General features: G+C 35.9%; 1 protein-coding gene across 6 annotated transcripts in view; it reads right to left on the reverse strand.

Annotated features, from left to right (window-relative positions):
• The window catches only part of CENPE (centromere protein E), a 61,639-nt gene that overhangs the window by 17,313 nt on the left and 25,994 nt on the right, over positions 1–18,332 (reverse strand). For 3 of the 6 annotated variants that reach the window (XM_045183770.2, XM_045183769.2, XM_053923311.2), the window contains 18 exons: positions 16,994–17,116; positions 16,745–16,910; positions 16,093–16,247; positions 15,349–15,873; positions 15,032–15,190; positions 12,572–12,862; positions 12,258–12,416; positions 11,100–11,387; positions 10,850–11,002; positions 10,387–10,674; positions 9,631–9,789; positions 9,163–9,444; positions 7,581–7,871; positions 6,828–6,986; positions 6,363–6,653; positions 4,984–5,088; positions 2,607–2,825; positions 98–295 (listed from right to left, as the gene is read on the reverse strand). In XM_045183770.2, coding sequence (XP_045039705.2) covers positions 98–295; positions 2,607–2,825; positions 4,984–5,088; positions 6,363–6,653; positions 6,828–6,986; positions 7,581–7,871; positions 9,163–9,444; positions 9,631–9,789; positions 10,387–10,674; positions 10,850–11,002; positions 11,100–11,387; positions 12,258–12,416; positions 12,572–12,862; positions 15,032–15,190; positions 15,349–15,873; positions 16,093–16,247; positions 16,745–16,910; positions 16,994–17,116 — 4,011 coding nt within the window. Of the gene's footprint in view, positions 1–97; positions 296–2,606; positions 2,826–4,983; positions 5,092–6,362; positions 6,654–6,827; positions 6,987–7,580; positions 7,872–9,162; positions 9,445–9,630; positions 9,790–10,386; positions 10,675–10,849; positions 11,003–11,099; positions 11,388–12,257; positions 12,417–12,571; positions 12,863–15,031; positions 15,191–15,348; positions 15,874–16,092; positions 16,248–16,744; positions 16,911–16,993; positions 17,117–18,332 lie in introns of all 6 variants that reach the window. The other 3 variants (XM_045183773.2, XM_045183771.2, XM_045183772.2) reach the window with 2 other exon arrangements.

Consider the following 18,332-nt stretch of genomic DNA (forward strand, 5'->3'; position numbering starts at 1 on the left):
TGGTAAATGAAAATGCCTCTAGTCACAAGAAAAGGTACCTTTCTACTTGATAAAAAGGGCTTAAAATCTAATTAAGTTCATTTAAAGTAAGTTATACCTCAATATGTAGATCCACCTTCTGGCTCAATCTGAGGTCCCTTAATTCTCTGGATGGTACATCATAACCTTGCGGAAGGGGCTGAAGTTCAGTCAGCAGTTCATTTTGCTTTTCCACTTCACCAATAAAAACCATTTCAAATTTATTTATGGATTCATGTTGTTCTTTCTTTATCATTATAACATTGCTTAACACATACTTGCAGAGAAACAAACAAATTGGGAAATTAAACATGTCACATTTAGAGGATGTTTTAAACATTTAATACTAGGACTAATGGTGGGATGGCATGTCATTTATCTAAATCCTCTGTTAAGTGAGGAAAAGGGAAAGAGCCTCTCTCTATTCCCAACTTTCTCCTCTCAGCATGGAAGAGTAGTTTCTGGTTACTGATTTCTGGCATCCTACAGGATGAAAGTCCTCATGGATGTACTAAAAATACTTCAGATTCAATGTTTAAAATGTGACATGATCTTCCCCCCTAAAAAAACCCAACTTTCTTTATTGTCCTCAATCATCCAGGTTTCTCAGCTACATACCTGATACTCATTTTCAACACCCTCTTCTGCCTGCCTTGGTTCAGTAACCAATATGGGTGCCATGCCTCAAGACTACTTGTCAAGCATATTTAGGTGTTTGACTTCAAGGTGACAATAATTTGAATGCCATATGTTCCATGGACTTCATTAATAAATTCTGGATATCTGATTGTCAGGATTTGTGAAAGACTGTCAGAACCTGAGGGGCAATTTAACTAGGTAGGGCAGAAAACCTGCTTCTTACTTTCCCAACTTCCACTATTCCTTAACCTCTTATTATTTGGCCTCTTCCTTAACCGCTCAAGTAAAATGGCTCTGACAAAGGTCACCAATGAGCTCTATTATTAACAAATTGAGAAAATCTCTTCAGTCCAAATCCTGGCAGTCTAAATTATTTGATATTTTAATAAGCAGAGCCTAGCAGCCATTTCTGCACAGGGGCCTCTCACGCAAACTGCACTTCCCACAAAGAAGCCTGCACTGAACTGCCTGCCTTCACTGTTTCTGCTGGCTGAGCCAGCCCTTATAAAGTAGTTCCTGGAATCCTATTTCAACCAATAGGACCGAGGCTTTTCCCATCCAATCAGAACTGTGCAACTCTGGCCAATCAGAGCAGCTCGAATCTGAGCAATCAGGACAGGGCTTTTTGGACTAATCAAGCTGAGTATTTGGAGCCCTCATTTGCATGATGGACTAATCACGGGCCAGAGACAGGGACTTCTGTTCATACAAGCTAGCTCCCGTCTAAGAGAACGCTTTCCCTTTCCACTTAAGACTGAAGTTGGTGTCTCCCTGGCTGAGCTGAAACACTGAAGATGTCTCAGCAAAGCAGAACACAGCAGACTGCTTCAGAGTAGAGCCGTCTAGCTGGAGAAGGGCCTGGCTCCAGGGCCACCTGGCCCCAAAGCTTTTCTACAACCATTGTGTCTTCACAGTTGTGCTATATCACAATTGAGCTGTTTTCATCACTGGGTTATATCACAATCGAGCTTTTCTACACTGAATAAAGTTTCCTTCATCACACTCCAAATTGGAGATTCCTGTTGGAGTTGAATTGGCACCAGTGACCATCAGTGGACAAAGCCTACTGAGTTTCTCTTCTTGTAGGTTCCACTGTAGGTATTTCTGCCTCAAAACATCTCACAGTTAACACTTGATTTCTCCTCCTGCTTCATCCCTCTTCCTTTTTTCCACAAATTTCCATTTCCACGACCAGAAACTTGGCAAGGCCCAAATCCTGGGAAGCAATCTAAACTTCTCTCCCTTACCTCCACTATCAATCACATGGACCGATTATTTTAAGCTTCTAAATACTTCTTTAAAATCTTTCATCCTTTCTGTCCCTACTAATCCTTCCCTGGCAGTATAGTCACCCACATGATTTCATCTGGACAATTGTAACTGCCTCTTCTCTCTCTGCCGCTAGGCTTATCCTGTGAAAACTCATTTGTTCTTTATCTGAGGTGAAGTATCAAAAACGGCAGTCTGATCACATTACGGCCACCACTTAAAACAACTATCCCGTGGCTCCCCATCATTTGCAAAATGAACTCCATCCCAGCTTTGTTGCCCGAGTCTGTTTTCAACTACAGTCTTACCTTCTTTACCTTTTTTTCTAGTATGTCATATAACCTGCACATACTTCTATCACTGCACTTACTATTATCTGTCTATATGTCCAGCTCGCCCGCTGGACTGTGAAATATTTGAGATGTTCTCCATCCCTGTCTCCCGAGCACCTTAACACAGTGTCTAGGCCCACAGGCAGAGCTCAGGCTTTGCTGGGTTATCGGGTCCCAATAACTGAAAGTGTCGCACATGCAGATCTCAGACCCGCAGAATCTTTAGTTCAGTCAGCAGTGCGCACATTACGCAGCAAATACGCCACCTCGCAAAGCAGCCTGTTGCCCTGAAGTTTGTAAGCAAGGTTTATTGCTGTTCTTACAAAGGTATTAGTAAAAAGGTATTACCTTCAGATTCTTCATGACTCGGGAGAATTCCATGGAACACCTTTGGTTTACAGTGAGAAGTTTATGAATCTGTTTGGTTTGTGGATATGGAAGTGACAGGTTTGCTTTTATTTTAATTGAAAGTTCTTTTTGGGTTTCAATCTCCTTCTCCAAGTCAAGAGACAATCTATTTAGGAATTCATATTGACTATCCATGTCTGAGTATCTCTTCAGAAGCTCCTAAAGAACATTAGAAGTCATACAATTTAAAAAATGATTCTAATTTAAGAACAAATAGTTCTATTCTTAGAATTGTAACAAAACTTATGCTTTAACATTTTCTGTAGGAGAATAATAAATTAAGACCATTGTGTCAAAAAAAAAAGGAAATGGATATTATTGATTTTGGATTATAGAAATGATATATAATCATTTTGAAAATTTAAAAAATTAAACAAATATAAGAAAACCAGAAATAATCGTTTTTATCGTTTTGATATTTTCTTTCAGTCTTTTGAACATCCATGATTTGAATGAGCATTTACAAAGTCTGAAGAGAAGTTTGGGTGAACTCACCCTAGTATGTACTGTAGCTCAAGGCTGAATGCTGCCTTACATTTACAATAGGCAGTGTGAGTTAGCAGATGAAACAACTAAGTAAGAACCAAAATGCTATTTGCTAGGTATAGCCTCTTCACACCTTTCTATTTGTCTAGAATCTGAGTTTTCTAACTTTTTAGAGTTCAAGGTCTAGTTCTGCTACTTCCTGACTGGGGAAATCATCGAGACATTTCCTCAACCACAAAATAAAGAAGACCACAATAACTGCCACAAAGTCTCCAAGGTGAATCAAGTAAAATGTTTCATACTATCTGTATCTATATCTATGTAACCTATAAAATATACACACATTATATGTTAAAGGAAGTAAAATTATATTCATAAAAATACTTCTATATCTAAGTTTTAAACTTTGATTTGGTTTCAAATCTGGATTCTACCAACTTACTAGCTGTGTGACCTCGGAAGACTACTAAACTTCCTCTCTCAACATCGGTTTATTTATAAATGGAAAAATAAACCCATCCCATAAAATGAAGCACCAGATATAGTGCCTGACATGTGGCAGACACTCAATAAGCCTGGGCCCATCAGCTCAAATGCCTAGAAGCAACGCAAGTGACACAGCGGTCTGAGTTAAGTGGAGGAACACGTTAGATTCAAGTTGATACAATCATATATAAATAACATGTTTTCATAATTTAAAGAAAAGCTAGTTAGATGTTCATTTATTTGGGATGTTGGAGAGGGGATTCCTGCCTTTAACCTTCAGAGAAATCACATTATGGTAGGGAGAAGTCATTCACTTGTAGTTTTAATAGATATGTATAGAAAGTAGACCTCCTTCAGGAATGTGCTAAACACAAAAGTCTTTAGGGATCTCGCATTCCAACAGGGGTGACAGTAAATCTTGCTGGTTTTACCCTCAACATACAGACTCCAAACATCTCCACCACTTTCTCTGCTACCTCTCTGGGCTGAGCCACTGTCCTTTTGCCTGGATTACAAACGGTCTTCCTGCTTTCCACTCTATTTCCAACACAACAGTTACAATTATCCCTTTAAAATGTAAGTCAGATCATGTCTCTGATCATGCAAATGGTCAAAACTGCAATGCATCTCCATCTCTTTCAGGGTAAAATCCAAAGTCTTTTTAAGGCCCCACAGCTGCCTCCTCCCCATTAGCTTTCTGACCTCATTTCTTACTAGCTTTCTCCCTTCATGATATTCCTGGAACTCATACGACAAGCTCCCCACAGGAGCTTTGTATGTTCTCCCTGCCAATGCTACCTGTCCCGCAGACACCTGTATGGCTCAAACCTTCACCTCTTTCAGGTATTTGCTCAAATATCATCTTTCCAATGAGGCCTTAAAATCATGAGCCCCCACTTTTTTGTTTACACACACACACACACACACACACAGACAAATGCATCTCTGCACTAGGATGTTTAGAAATATACTGAGTATTATCATTCCATTCCACGGAGGTTCCTCTGATGCCACAGACCAATTATTTTTAACCTTTGTCATCTCATGGCACTCCTAAACTAATTACTAAAATTCTGCAGCAAACCAAAAAGTATTTTACATTTTCTGCTGATCTGACAAAACAAATAGGTATAATTTTGATTCATTCACACCAGATGGCTATTGTTGTGTTGGCTGCTGTCATTTCTTTATTTGACAATCCAAGGGAAAAGAGGTCGGTGCCCCCGACTAAACAGTCAGGTATTGCATGTTTTGAAAATTCTTGTGGCACGCCGGGTGAAAATCGCTGCCCATAGACCTTTCACAGGCACCATACTGACTTGTAATTTTCACAGGGAGCACTTACTTTTATCCGAGAGCACTTTTCTCTCAGGCTTTCTGTAAGGTGCTGTTTTCTATCACAGAGTAACTTTTTTTCATATTTTACTACCTCTTTGTCGTTCTGTTGATCCTGCTTTGACACAAAGGAAAAACAAGGATTCGGCTATAACTACATTCACAGGTAATGTCTACTTACACTTTTTCATTATATACTATATATAAAGTTTCAACAGTGGAGTTAAATATTATACTTGTTATTCAAAAGCAATGTTAAAAATGGTCAGAAACAGAATAATAAGTCTTATAGTAAGTCTTATAGGGAGTGACCTCAACTCACTAGGAAACAAAAATTAGAGAACTGCATACTTTTTGGAGATAGAAATTGTTCCTATAAGATTCATAGTGTCAAATTAGATTGTAGATTTATCTCTGCTGCCTACTTTTCCAAATCTCTTAAGTAAGAATCATCGCCGCCAACTAAACATACTAGCAAAACCATCTGTACTGTCTGTGGCGTTCCAAGCCCTACTAACATATTCTTCCCAGCACTTCTAGACAGAAAACTCATGTCCTGTTTACATTTTTATTTCTGTCAAATACAAAATATTTTCTCCCTTTTCTCTTGTTCATGACAGTACCTAAAAGAATGACTAATTGTTCAATAAAATATTTTTTGAGTGATTTAAATCTCTCTGTAAATTTAGTTAGGTAGGGTCAACATAAAAATGATTCCCAAGTGTCTGATATTTCTATTGAGATTACAAATGATGTTTTTTTCTACTTTATTCCTTATTATTGAAATATGAGAACAAAAAAGATATTTTGTAGATTTCATACAATTTCTTGACTGAATTTTGTTTTTTAGACATTCAAATCGAACAGTATACTAGAACATCCTATTTTTGTATTTATCTTGCCTTTTTCCTTCTAACTCCATTAACAAGAGCCCATGTCTAAAACTCTGTCATATAGAGGCAGTGAAATGGGATATTTAATATTTTACAAATCAAATCCTTCAAATATTTCTCCATTGAGAATAATACTATTTCTTGGTTTTAAATCCCTTTAAGAAACATTTTGGTTTTTTTAAAGAAAACTGTATTTCCTATTTGCATAAAATATTATGTAAGTTTCCCCATTACCCTTTACTGTCAGTAGACATTTGCAGAAAAACAACCAAACAAACCACTGTTACCATTTAAAAAAAATGAACAACAAAAAAAGAGAATGAACCCATGGACATGGACAACAGTGTGGTGATTGCAGGGGTGAGGGGGTGGAGGTAGAAGAGGGTATGGGGGGATAAATGGTGATGGAAATAAAAACTAAAAAAAAAAAAAAGAAAAAAAAACAATGCTTGATTCTTACAAATAGTTACTAGATAGGGGAAAGTTCTGAACTCACTCTAGCTATCATTTTTCTTAAGGTTTCTCTGAATTGGTCTCTTTCCATTTTGAGAGACTCTTTTATCCTCCTTAGCTCATCTCTTTCCTTAGCTACAATTCTTATTTCTTCAAGGCTTTCATGAAGTTTCTTAGTCACGTATGAGTTATCCATTTCCACACTTTGTATAGACAAAATTTGAGCCTCAAATTGCTTCTTCGATTGTTCCATTTCATTCATTTTTTTATGAGTTTTATTGATAACTTCTTTCATTTTGAGAAGTTGAAGCTCTTTTTTCTGAAGTTCTTGGATCTTGAGATAATTATAAAACAAATTAGAATGCAAACAGAGCTCCTTCAAGGACGTTAACTAGTGTCTATTGTTATATATGTACGTATATATCCTATGTCTACATATCTCTATCTATGTCCTCTCTTATTTCACAAATTATTTTGGACACTCCCAAAAGAACAAAGCAACACATACCTTTTTCTGTAAATCATCTTTTGATTTATTTAAATCCTTTTTCATATTTGAAATACGAGTTGTTTTCTCTGAAACTGTTTCTCTGAATTTATCAATAGTTTCTTGGTGCTCTTTCAACTGCATACGAGCAATTTTTAGTTCCTGTTGTGTTTCCAGATCCTTTATTATTAGAAATTGAGAAATGGTAATATAAAGAAACAATGCCTTTCTTAGTCATGAGCTAGTTAAACAAAATCTTAAAAAACGCACGCTTATAGTTAAAAACCACCACCAGTCCACCACTAAGTTAGAACAGTGCGGAAGGCTGTAAAGTAAAAGTCCCCGTGCCGAGCCAAACATACCGCAGTCCTGCTCCCTTTGAACTCCGCCGTTTACTTTCCACCTTTCATACCATGTAGACATCTTTCTGAATCACTATCACATGCCTCATTCTCATGTGTTGTATTCCAGTACTCAGAGGAGCCAGCGTTTTCTTGGTGGACATTTGGATTGCAATGCTGCAGTAAACACTGCTGTATTTCTACCCAAATGTGTGAACATATTGGTAGGATAAATTTGTAGAAGTGAAACTGCTATAGTAAATGTACATGCTGATAAATTATTAATAAGGTGTGCCAAACCATCTTCTTAAAAGATTATGTAACATTTACAAAAAGATTATGTAACATTTCAACAACAGTATCATTTATTTTCAAAGAAGGAAGCCTCTTGTATTAAAAACATGTTTACTGGATAGAAAGGAGAACAACTCACTCTAGTTATGGCTTCTTGCAGGTCTGCCTTCAGTTGGTGTCTTTCCAGTTTGAGAACCTCTTCTACTCTTCTTAAATCATCTCTTTCTCTCATTACAGATTTCATTTCTTCGAGGTTTTCATGAAGTTTCTGAACCAAATTTAAGTTCTCCATTTCTATTTTGTCCAGAGTTAAACTTTGCGCTTTGACTTGTTTCTTTAATTGCTCCATTTCCGACATTTTTTTCTGTGTCTCACTGAGCTCTTCTTTTAACTTCAAGAATTGGTGTTCATTTGCCTTAAGTTCTTGGATCTTAAGGCAATCATAAAATAACATTAGGATACAGATGGTTTTTAAGGGAAGGATAAAGAATAGTTTCTAAATTGATTAAGACAACAGTTTTCCCATGTCATTCTTATGAACACTCTACAAAGTTCCACATAGAAACTATTTTCTTTTGAGTTATAATATACACAAGTGCTCTGAAGTGTAGAGCTCAATTATTCTTCACATATGTATGCATCTATGTACTTACAACCCAAATTAAAATATAGAACCTTTCTAACACCCTATAAAGTGCCTACATTTCCTATGCTACAACCATTATCTGATTTTTCTCATCCTAGATGAGTTTTTCCTGCTTTTGATCTTATAAATGACAATGCATTTTATCCATTCTCCTGTTGGTAGGCATTTGAGTTGTTTTCAGTTTTTCTCTATTATGATTAGCGATGTTATGAACATTCTTTTACATATCTTTATGTTGAAATATATGCTGTTTTCTCTTAGGTACGTACCCAAGGAGTAGTTGTACTGAGCCACAGGCAGGTGAATGTTTAGTCAGTAAAACTGCCAAGCTGTTTTCCAGCTAAACCATTTTATATCCCTAATGGATTTTAGGCACAAGCAAATCAGATATCTAATCAAAGCCCTCCCTGCCCAACCCCATCTTTTCTTATAATAGTGTTTACATTTTCCAAAGTTATGTGCATGTTTGATATTTCATCTGTCTTCTCAGAAATAACCCTTCTGAGTTCATCATAGTTTCCTGGTGCTCCTCCAGATGCCTGTGAGCAATTCCTAGTTCCTCTTCTTCCCAGATTCTTTATCATTAGAGACATTTTAAGAACAATGACTTACCTTAATGTTAACTAGTATTTTTTTTAATGAGAGTGACACATTTTCTTAGTAAAAAATAATAAAACTATTACTTCTTAGTCTACATTTTTATTGTGAGAAAGTTACAAGCTTTTCCCTCTCCTGTCTTCTCCCCACAACCTTCTCCTTCTCCTACTTTCCAGAGGCCAAAACTTACACATATGATTTTACAGCTTGCTTTTCCCACTAAGAGTTATCTTGAGATTCCAAATTAGGACACCTGAATCTATTTAATTTCTTTCTTTCTTTTTTTTTTTAACCATAGTATTCTGACATATTGCTTACCTTTACCCAATTTCCTTCTGATGGACACTTAGGTCGTTTCCCAATTTTTATTACAAATTGTTACATTGAACAGCTGTGGTTTATGTGGGTGTTTGTGTATGTTTATATCAAAGGGTTTGCTGCTGTCAGAAAACACAGAAGAGGTAGGAGTGTAACTTACCCTAGCTTCTCTTTCTCCGAGGCTTTCTCTGAGCTGGTCTCCCTCCGTTTTGAGGGTTCCTTCCATTCTTCTTAGGCTATCTCTTTCCTCAGTAACACATCTTACTTCTTCAAGGTTTTCCTGAAGCTGCTTAGTCAACCTTAACTTCTCTGTTTCTGTACTTTCCAAGATTGAATTCTGGGCCTCCAATTGCTTCTTCAGTTGCTCTGTTTGATATATATTTTCCCTGAGATCATTTTTTACCTTCAGAAGTTGATGTTCTTTCTCCTGAAGTTCTTGGCTCTTGAAATAATCACACAATAAAATAAAATATAAGCAGGTATTGATAAAAAGGTAAACAATAATTTCTAAATTATATACACAAATCTCTACCTATCCTCAATATTGGGATAATTCATATCCTGTTTCATTACACAAAAGTCTTGATTCAAACTGTTACTTAGGCAACAACTTAAAAGAAATAAATACCTGTGCTTTTAAGGTACTATTTTTATTTTCTAAATCTGTTTGTATATTTGATATTTCATCTGTCTTCTCAGAAATAATCCTTCTGAGTTCATCAATAATTTCCTGGTGCTCCTTCAGATTTATGTTAGCAATCCTTAATTCCTCTTGTTTTTCCAGGTCCTTTGTTATTAGAGAAAGAAATATAATACATGCAAGTATTACATATAGTATGTAACTATATGTAGACAAATACAAGTAAGCAGTAAAAATCCCCCTCCCTCCTTATGCCTCCTAGTGCTCATCCTCTAAGTGACTTTCAGATGTTAATACCTGCCAGATATACTACTCCACAATTTCCCTATTAGGGTACACCCAAATCAGCTCCACAGCTCTACTCCATTCTTTATCTGTGGCCTAGAATTCCATGGTCTGAACATGCTGCACTTATTTAACCAGTCCCCTACTAACCGACAGTTAGAACTTTCCCGATTTTTTTTGTTTGTTTTGTTATTGCAACTTGTTGCAATGACTACTCTTCTACAAACTTCCTTGCACGATTGTGCTAACATATGCAGGATAAACAGTCACAAGAGAACTTTTTGGGTCAGTGAATAAACCTATTAAAATATTTGGAAGATATTACCAAATACACCCCCCTTTCCTCCTTCAACCTTCCCCAACATTGGACTTATTTAACATCCCCACCAACCCTATTGCCCATGGTTCTTTTGGGATACAGTGTCACATTTACTACAAGGGGGAAAGAAGGTCACTCACTCTAATTACAGTTTCTCTTAGGTTTTCCTTGAGCTGGTCTCTCTCTACTTTGAGAGTCTCTTCCACACCCCTAAGGTCATCTCTTTCTTTTGTAACAGATCGTATTTCTTCAAGGTTGTCCTGGAGTGTCTGAGTTAACCTTATGTTCTCCATTTCTAGGTTTTCCAGAGTTGACTTTTGGGTCTCAAGTTGCTTTTTCAAGTATTCCATTTCACAGATTTTTTCCTGAGTCTCATTTACAGCTTTCATCTCAAGAAGCTGGTGTTCTTCTTCCTGAAATTCTTGAATCTGAGAGAATCACAAAACAAGTTAGGACATAAGCAGAGTTTTTAGGAAAAAGGAGATCTGTTTCTAAATTAAATCAATCATCTATACATTTAGTTTAATGTATGTATTGTTTTCTTCCACAGGGATATGAGGAACGTAAGAATTGGATGTCATTTTCCAACTTAATAAGACTTACCTTTCCCCATAATTTGGTATCTGAATTTTCTAAATCTCTCTGACTGGTTGCTCCTTGATCCGTCTTCTCTGGTATATCTCTTGCATTAATAGTTTCTTGGTACTCCTTCAGAACAGTGTAAGTACTTTTTAGTTCCTCTTTGATTTTCTGTCCCTTTATGATTGAAGCAAAATGAATAAAACAATAGTGAGCATCATCGTTATTACACTACCTTTATACCCCCCAAAAAAATCAGAAGAGGGAAGCTTACTTCAGCTACAATTTCTTTATTATTTTCTTTGAGTTGGTCTCTTTCCATTTGAAGGGTCTCTTGCATCCTTTTCAATTCATCTCTTTCTTTAATTATAATTTTTATTTCTTCTTGACTTTCCTGAAGTCTCTCGGTTAACTTGAGCCTCTCGCTTTCTATGCTTTCTAGTGAAAAATCTTTGGCTTTGAGTTGCTCCTTTAATTGTGCCAGTTCACTTGTTTTTTCCTGAGTCTCACTGATTTCTTTGAGGCAAATAAATTGTTCTTGTTTCTCATGAAGCTCTTGCATCTTAAAGTAATGATAAGAGTAAAAAATTATATACACATATTAATAAAATGTGCTTACATGTGTGTATACATGTATGTATATATGTGTGTTTTGTGTGTATACATGTGCATATAAATGAGGGGAGACCAAAAGAAACCCCCAGAACTTATCTATAAAAAATTGTGTATTTATTCTTACAAGTTTAATTTTCAGTTACCTTAAAAAAGCATTTCCCATTTGATGCAATACAGCTATCAAGACATTTTTTCCCCTGCTCAAAAGTTTTTGAATTTATTGATTTTGATGCCTTTTAGTGCTTCTGCTGTTTTTTGTTTCACCTCTTCTATGGAGGCAAAATGTTTCACTTTGAGGACTTTTTTGATCCAGGACACCAAAAAAAAATTGCCTGGGGTGAGATCGGGTGAAGAGTGAGGGTGGGCATGGGGGCCATGCTGGTTTTGGTCAAAAACTGCTAAACACTCAGCACAGTGTGGGCAAGTGTGCTCGTAATCACCCATCATGAAATGGGCAAATGCAATGCAAGAGTCTTCAAAAAATATTCACTGAAGCTGAATGCAGCCTCTCACAACAATGCCAGCTGGTACACTGACACAGATGGGTTTCCAGAACACCCACCTAGCAGGGGTAGCCTGTACTACAAGGGGCCCACCCTCCAGAAGATAATTCTGGTTCTTTTTTGGAGATTATATATATATATATAAATATATATACACACATATTATATTATATATATTAATATATATATATATAAATACCCAGTATGCTATGCTCTCCAAAAATATTTAGTAGGTAAACAGTAAGGAGTCTTAGTAATTTAGTTAGCTACCTCCATCAGGTTTTCCCCCCACTGTTCCTTTACCCCCAATTTACCTTTTTCTGTAATCCGTCATTGGCTGTTTCTAATTCCTTTTGGAAGTTTGACAGTTCAGTTTCCCTCTCTGAAAGATTCACTCTCAGTTTATCAATAGTTTCCTCCTGTTCTGCCAGGTGACAATGAGCAACTTTAAGCTCCTCTTCGGTTTCTAGGTGCTTTATTAATACAAGAAATTATAATGACTTTATAGAAACATGATACCCATTACATTCTAATTCCTTTTTCCAAAGGCTTAGTTTCTACAAAAATTTTTACTTACAAAATACTTAAAAGAAAACCACACATATGTAGGGAAAAGAATGCAACCTACTTTAGCTCTCATTTCCTCCATGTTTTCTGTGAGTTGGTCGTTTTTGGACTGAAGAAGTGCCTGCAGCCTCTGCAGGTCATCTCTCTCCTTGGCTACAGATTCCATTTCATCATGACTCTCTTGAATTCTCTCAGACAGCTCGAGCTTTTCCATTTCTAATCTTAGCAGTGCCGACTCTTTAGTTTTCAGTTCCTCCTTCAATTGCTCCACGTCACTGATCATTTTCTTACTTTCATTGTCTTTTTCCTTCTTATTAAAGGACTGTTCTTGTATGTCTTGAGCTTCTTGGATCTTAAGACAATCATAAAATAATACAGTTGGTATCCAAAAATACTTTATTTTGTTTTAGGGGAAAAGATATGAGGATACTTTCTAAAACAACTAAGCCAGGATTTAACGGTTCATTTACAGAGCAAACGTCCCCCTTCCCCACTCTTCCATTTTTCAGGTATTCAGCACTTATTTATAGAGGGCTCACTGTGATGTCAGTGTGCTATTATAGGCTGGAGATAGAACAGGAAACGAGACTTACAGGATCGCTGCTGTTTTGAGACACTTTAGGGGGCAAGTAGACATTATGCCAAATCTTACCAAACTGATTTCTCCTAAGGTATGAGTGGAAAAGCTAAACCATAGTGAGGGTTTTGGGGGCGTGGTATGGTAAACTGGTAATACTGCAGGTAGGGAGCCCAGAACTCCTGAAAGTCATGAAATGAGGAAGAGCAACAGAGAGTCGCTGGAGCACAATGAACAGGAGGAAGAGAGGACTGAAATAATGCTAGATACCAGCAGGGGCTGGGATCCAGGGCCTCCTAGGCCTTGCAAAGGATTCCGGTCTTTATGTCAAGAGTAACAATTCACTATTAAAGTGTTTTAAGAAGAAAAGATTGCCTGGGCTTAGAGTGAAGAATAAATCAGAGACGTATAGGAGTGAATGTGGGGAGATCGGCTAGGAGGCTGTTGCAGATAGCCGGAGAAAGAAAGAATGGCGGCTTGGGTTATGGTGCTAGCAAAGTACAGAGCAAGTGGGAGAATTTCACACACACTCACCTCAAAATCCACAAGGTTTGGTGTGTGGATTGTAGGCTGGGTGAGGAGGGAGAGATGGTAGGGGATGACCCCCAGATTTCTGACTGAACCAGTGAGGAAGATACTACTGCCTTATGAGATGCTGAAGGAATAGATTTAAAGGAGGAAAAGAAATAGTATTTTGGCTTCATCCTTTCCTATAATATGGCATTGCTTTTTCTAAATAATTCTGAATATTTAAGAAAAAAGCAATCTTCTCTGAAACTCAGTTTCAATAGTTTGTAAGTATTTATGAGCAATTTTTAGTTGTTTCCAATTAAACTATGGACTAAATTTTGTGCTCCTAAAATTTGTTGAAGCCCTAACCCCTAATGTAACTATTGGATATGGCACTTAAAGAGGGAAACTAAGGTTAAATGAGGTCATAAGGGTGGGACTGTTATCCAACAGGACTGGTATATTTTAAGAGGCAGAGATATCAGACACTTTCTCAGCTCAGGTGCACAGAAGAAAGATCATGAGAAGATGCAGGAAAAAAGGCACCATCTGCAATCCATAACAAGAGTCCCCTAGAAAAACAGAATTTTCAGGTACCTTAACTTTGGACTTTTAGATTCCATAACTAGGAGAAAATAAATTTCTGTTGTTTTAGCCACCCAGTCTACATTTTGTTATGGCAGCCCTAGCACACTATAATATACTACCCCCCTTTATGCTTTTATCCTCACCCAAGGACATGCTCACTGATTTTTAGAGAGAGGAAGGGGAAGAGAGGGAGAGAGAGAGAAACATCGATGTGAGAGAGAGACATTGATCAGCTGCCTCCTGCATGCATCCCAACCAGGGATGGAACTCACACCCAGGCACGTGCTCAGACTGGGGACTGAACCAATGACCTTTAGGTTTGTGGGATGATGCCTAACCAACTGAGCCACACTGGCCAGGGCATACCTCCCTTAAAAAAAATCATCATTAGCATCCTACCCTTTCTTGTGTATTAATTAAATAACTAGTAAAGCACTTACTCTCCTAAGGTCTAAGAAAAGAAATGAACCATACTACCTAGAATAAATTAAGATGAGATTTAAGCACTCAGTAGTAAAATTATGGCTGAAAACCTAGAACAAGATGATAGAAATATGATACACACATGGATTTTACAGTAAACTCTAGACAAGTTTAGTACATAAAATCTGACATAAACATTTTAGCTATAATTAATAGTATTTGCTTTTCATTTTCAAAGTGATTGTAAGCAGTTATATTTCAAGTTCTCTCAAAGACAGCAGCATGAAGTTAATGAATTATTGTTAGTTATTCCCACTGCGAGTAATAAGTAAGACTGAAATTACCATCATGAACTTAAGTGTTTGAGGTTAAGAACAAAGCTCATATATAAATATATGAAAACTTTGAACAGAAACTCTTTACCTCCTCCTGACATTCATCCTTAGTTTCTTCTATGTTTTCCTCTATATGCAAATTCTTGGAGCTTTCCTCAGAAATTTTCATTTTTAGTGTGTTAATCGTTTCTTGGTGTTGCTTCAAAGACTCAAGAGCATTTCGTAGCTGTTCTTGGGTGTCTATGTTCTTTGTCAGAGAAATAAGCAACCATATCCATTAGAATAAGGTGAAACAATTAAAACAGTTTTGTAGTTTCTACTTGATCATAAATAATAAACAATGGCTCCTATAAACGTTTTTAAAGGCGCTCTGAGCTTTCAACAGTTAATCAGTCAAAACCTTACCATGTGCACAGTATCCTCAATGTCACTTCTGAGTTGGTCTCTCTCAATTTGCAGGCTCTCTTGGAATTGTCTGGAGGCATCTCTTTCTAGGGTTAGGGTTCTTACTTCTTCTAGGGTTTGTTGAAGCTTCTCAGTAATCAGCGTTTTCTCCCTTTCTACAGTTTGCAGACTAGAGTCTCTACGTGCTAATTGTTCCTTCAGCTCCTCTACTTCATTTAGCCTTTCCTGACTCTGCTGAAGTTCTTGGGTTCTGTGGTTAGAGAGATTTTCTATTTCCTGATTTATTCTTGCATTCTCTTCAAGGACCATGTTATGCTTTTGTTCAAATTCAATATGACAATTTTTAAATTCTTGGAATTCTTCATCCATCCTTTTATAATTCAACTGGGTAGATGCTAGGTCATCTTTAGTTTTGTTTATTTCTTCAAGTAAATCTTGAATTCTACTCTCCTTATGAGTTAATTCAGAAAACAATTTATCTTTTTCTGATGTCATGAGATATAGCTCTTCAGATTTATCATTTATCTGTGGGGAAAAAGAAGGAATACTTAGGTATGTTAACAATGTATGACCTAATGAAGCAGTTTTCAGAAAAGAACTTTTTCTGCAAAGAGAGACATTGAAATTAAGTGAACATTTGACTGAGAAATGGCAAAATTTTAATTGTTACATCTCTTTAATAGTATATTGTCTGGTTTAATTTTACCATCAAAATAAGAGTTATTTGCTTAAAAATGTTTTTACCTCTTTCCTTAGCATGTCTATTTCGGAGGGTAAAGATGTCAATTCTGAGAGCAAATTAACCTTTTTATGCAAGGCTTCACTGACTTCAACTTCTTTCTTCAGTTCTTTCTGGAGATCTGTAATCTTTCTTTCCAATTCCAAGCTGCAGAGCAAATCTAGGAAATTATTGGTAAATTAAATAAAGAGTCTGTAGTTACTGAGTCAACTTAAACTACATATAGTTAAATTTTTAATCAGATTATATACATTTATTTTAAAAAGAACCAATGTTGATAAACAGCTAATCTGATTATTAATATATAGTTTTTAAAAAATGTAAGCTATAGGTACACATCATAATTTGACACTTGTAAGCACTACATAGTGATCAGCCCCCTAGAGTCTACCCACCACCATAGATGTTAACAGTTCCTGAATCACCGTTTTCAAGATCAGGTCCAATTTATCTGGGAAGTAATTTTTAACCCTTATGATCTGAAGTCCATGGAAACATTTATACATACTGATACAAATAATACATGAAAGTTAATATTAAGTTATTTAAAAATCAGAGAACAATGGATTTTTAATCATTGGAATATAATTGCAAAATTTGGGTGCATTTTTACAGAAAGCCAGATTTGCCAAAAGGAAGTCTGAAATCACAAAATACCTTTCGGGACTCTGCCATCTGCAAGGGAGGTGAGTCTTCTTATTTCATTAAAGGAAGATTGTAATTCTTTCTCCAGATCAGTTTGTATTTTCTTTTTTGCCTCCAACTGGCTTTGATATGATTGATTATCATTTTCCATTTGTTTGCATATACTTTCAAGTTCTTTCTATTGAGAAAAATATTACAAATTCACAAAAATATACTGATCATTATAAATGCTTTATTATAAATATTGCAAAAATTACTTACCATTTTCTCTTTCAACTCCAGATTTTCACTCCTAAGAAAGGCTGATTCTCTCTTCGCATCTAGGGCTACAGTTTCAGCATCGAGCAGAGTCTGTTTCTTTTGTTTTAGGTCTTCAGTGTCTTCCTAAACACACGACAAAAAGGAGTTAGTGAACTCTAACTTTCTCGAGTTAGAAAACATACATACACTTTTGTTCAGCTAGCATGTTAAAGTTCCCTATGCGTTTTTATTTTAAGTTATACTCTCCAAAACACGACAGGTGAGTGGTTAATAATTAAAATTAAGGATATTAATTTATAAATATAAAAGAAAAACAATTCGATTCAATAGGGAAATAAAGAAAAAAATATAAACAGGTAACCTAGTGAAGAGGAAATGCAAATGACCTATAAATACATGAAAAAAATCAGAAGTCCCATTTGTAGAGAGAAGGGGCAGTTAACATGACTTTAGCTTACCTAAATTCAACCATATGTCCTTGCAAAATACTAATGCATGAATGAATGAATGAATGAAATGAATAAAAATAGATAAACAATTTTTCAAGAGAGAAGAATTCTGCTTGCTACTATTAATCCTACTCTCCACGATTATATAAAAGCACCTTTCTTACCCATGGCCTCAGAACACTGAGAATACTTTTAAAAAGAGTCATTTGTCATTAGTAGAAGGAGCAAAAAAGTACTAACGGAAGGTAACATAAGAGTACTCTGAAAAACTCAAAAACAAAAGAACAACAGAAACTAATATTTAAAAAATTCAAGCTAAAAACTTACCTTTTAAAAAGGGATGTTAAAAACTAGAATTAAAATGATACTTTCTTGAAGTAATCAAGTGGATTGATAGCAAATAGAAAAAAAAAAAAATCAACAATTTCACCATGAAATTCAATGTTACTTAATGACACAATCTTATACTAACTAAAGTCATCTAGAACATTTTCTGAAAAATACTCAAACTGTTAAAAATAGTTACTTAAATAATAATGAGAATGTGTTTCTATCAGTGGAATGAAATTAATGATATTTATGAAAAAATATTCAATTACGTATGTTTTATAGTTCTAGATACTTAACAACATAAATGCTCACTTGAGGATATTGACTATGCATTTCTGCCTGCATTTATATAAAAGAAATTGAAAAATCTAAAGCATTTTTTTAATTACTAATTTTGAACGGAAGCTCTTCACGAACTTATTTACATTCATTCAAAGGATGACATCCTCAACTCCCTATGAATGGGTCTTTATCAGTAAAAGTGGTAATATTCCTAATTTAGTCTCGCTCTCTCACAGGGTTATTGACAAGATTAAATAAAATACTATACCTAAAACAAT

This window comes from Desmodus rotundus, chromosome 4 (assembly GCF_022682495.2).
Source record: "Desmodus rotundus isolate HL8 chromosome 4, HLdesRot8A.1, whole genome shotgun sequence".
NCBI classification, from domain to species: Eukaryota; Metazoa; Chordata; class Mammalia; order Chiroptera; family Phyllostomidae; genus Desmodus; species Desmodus rotundus.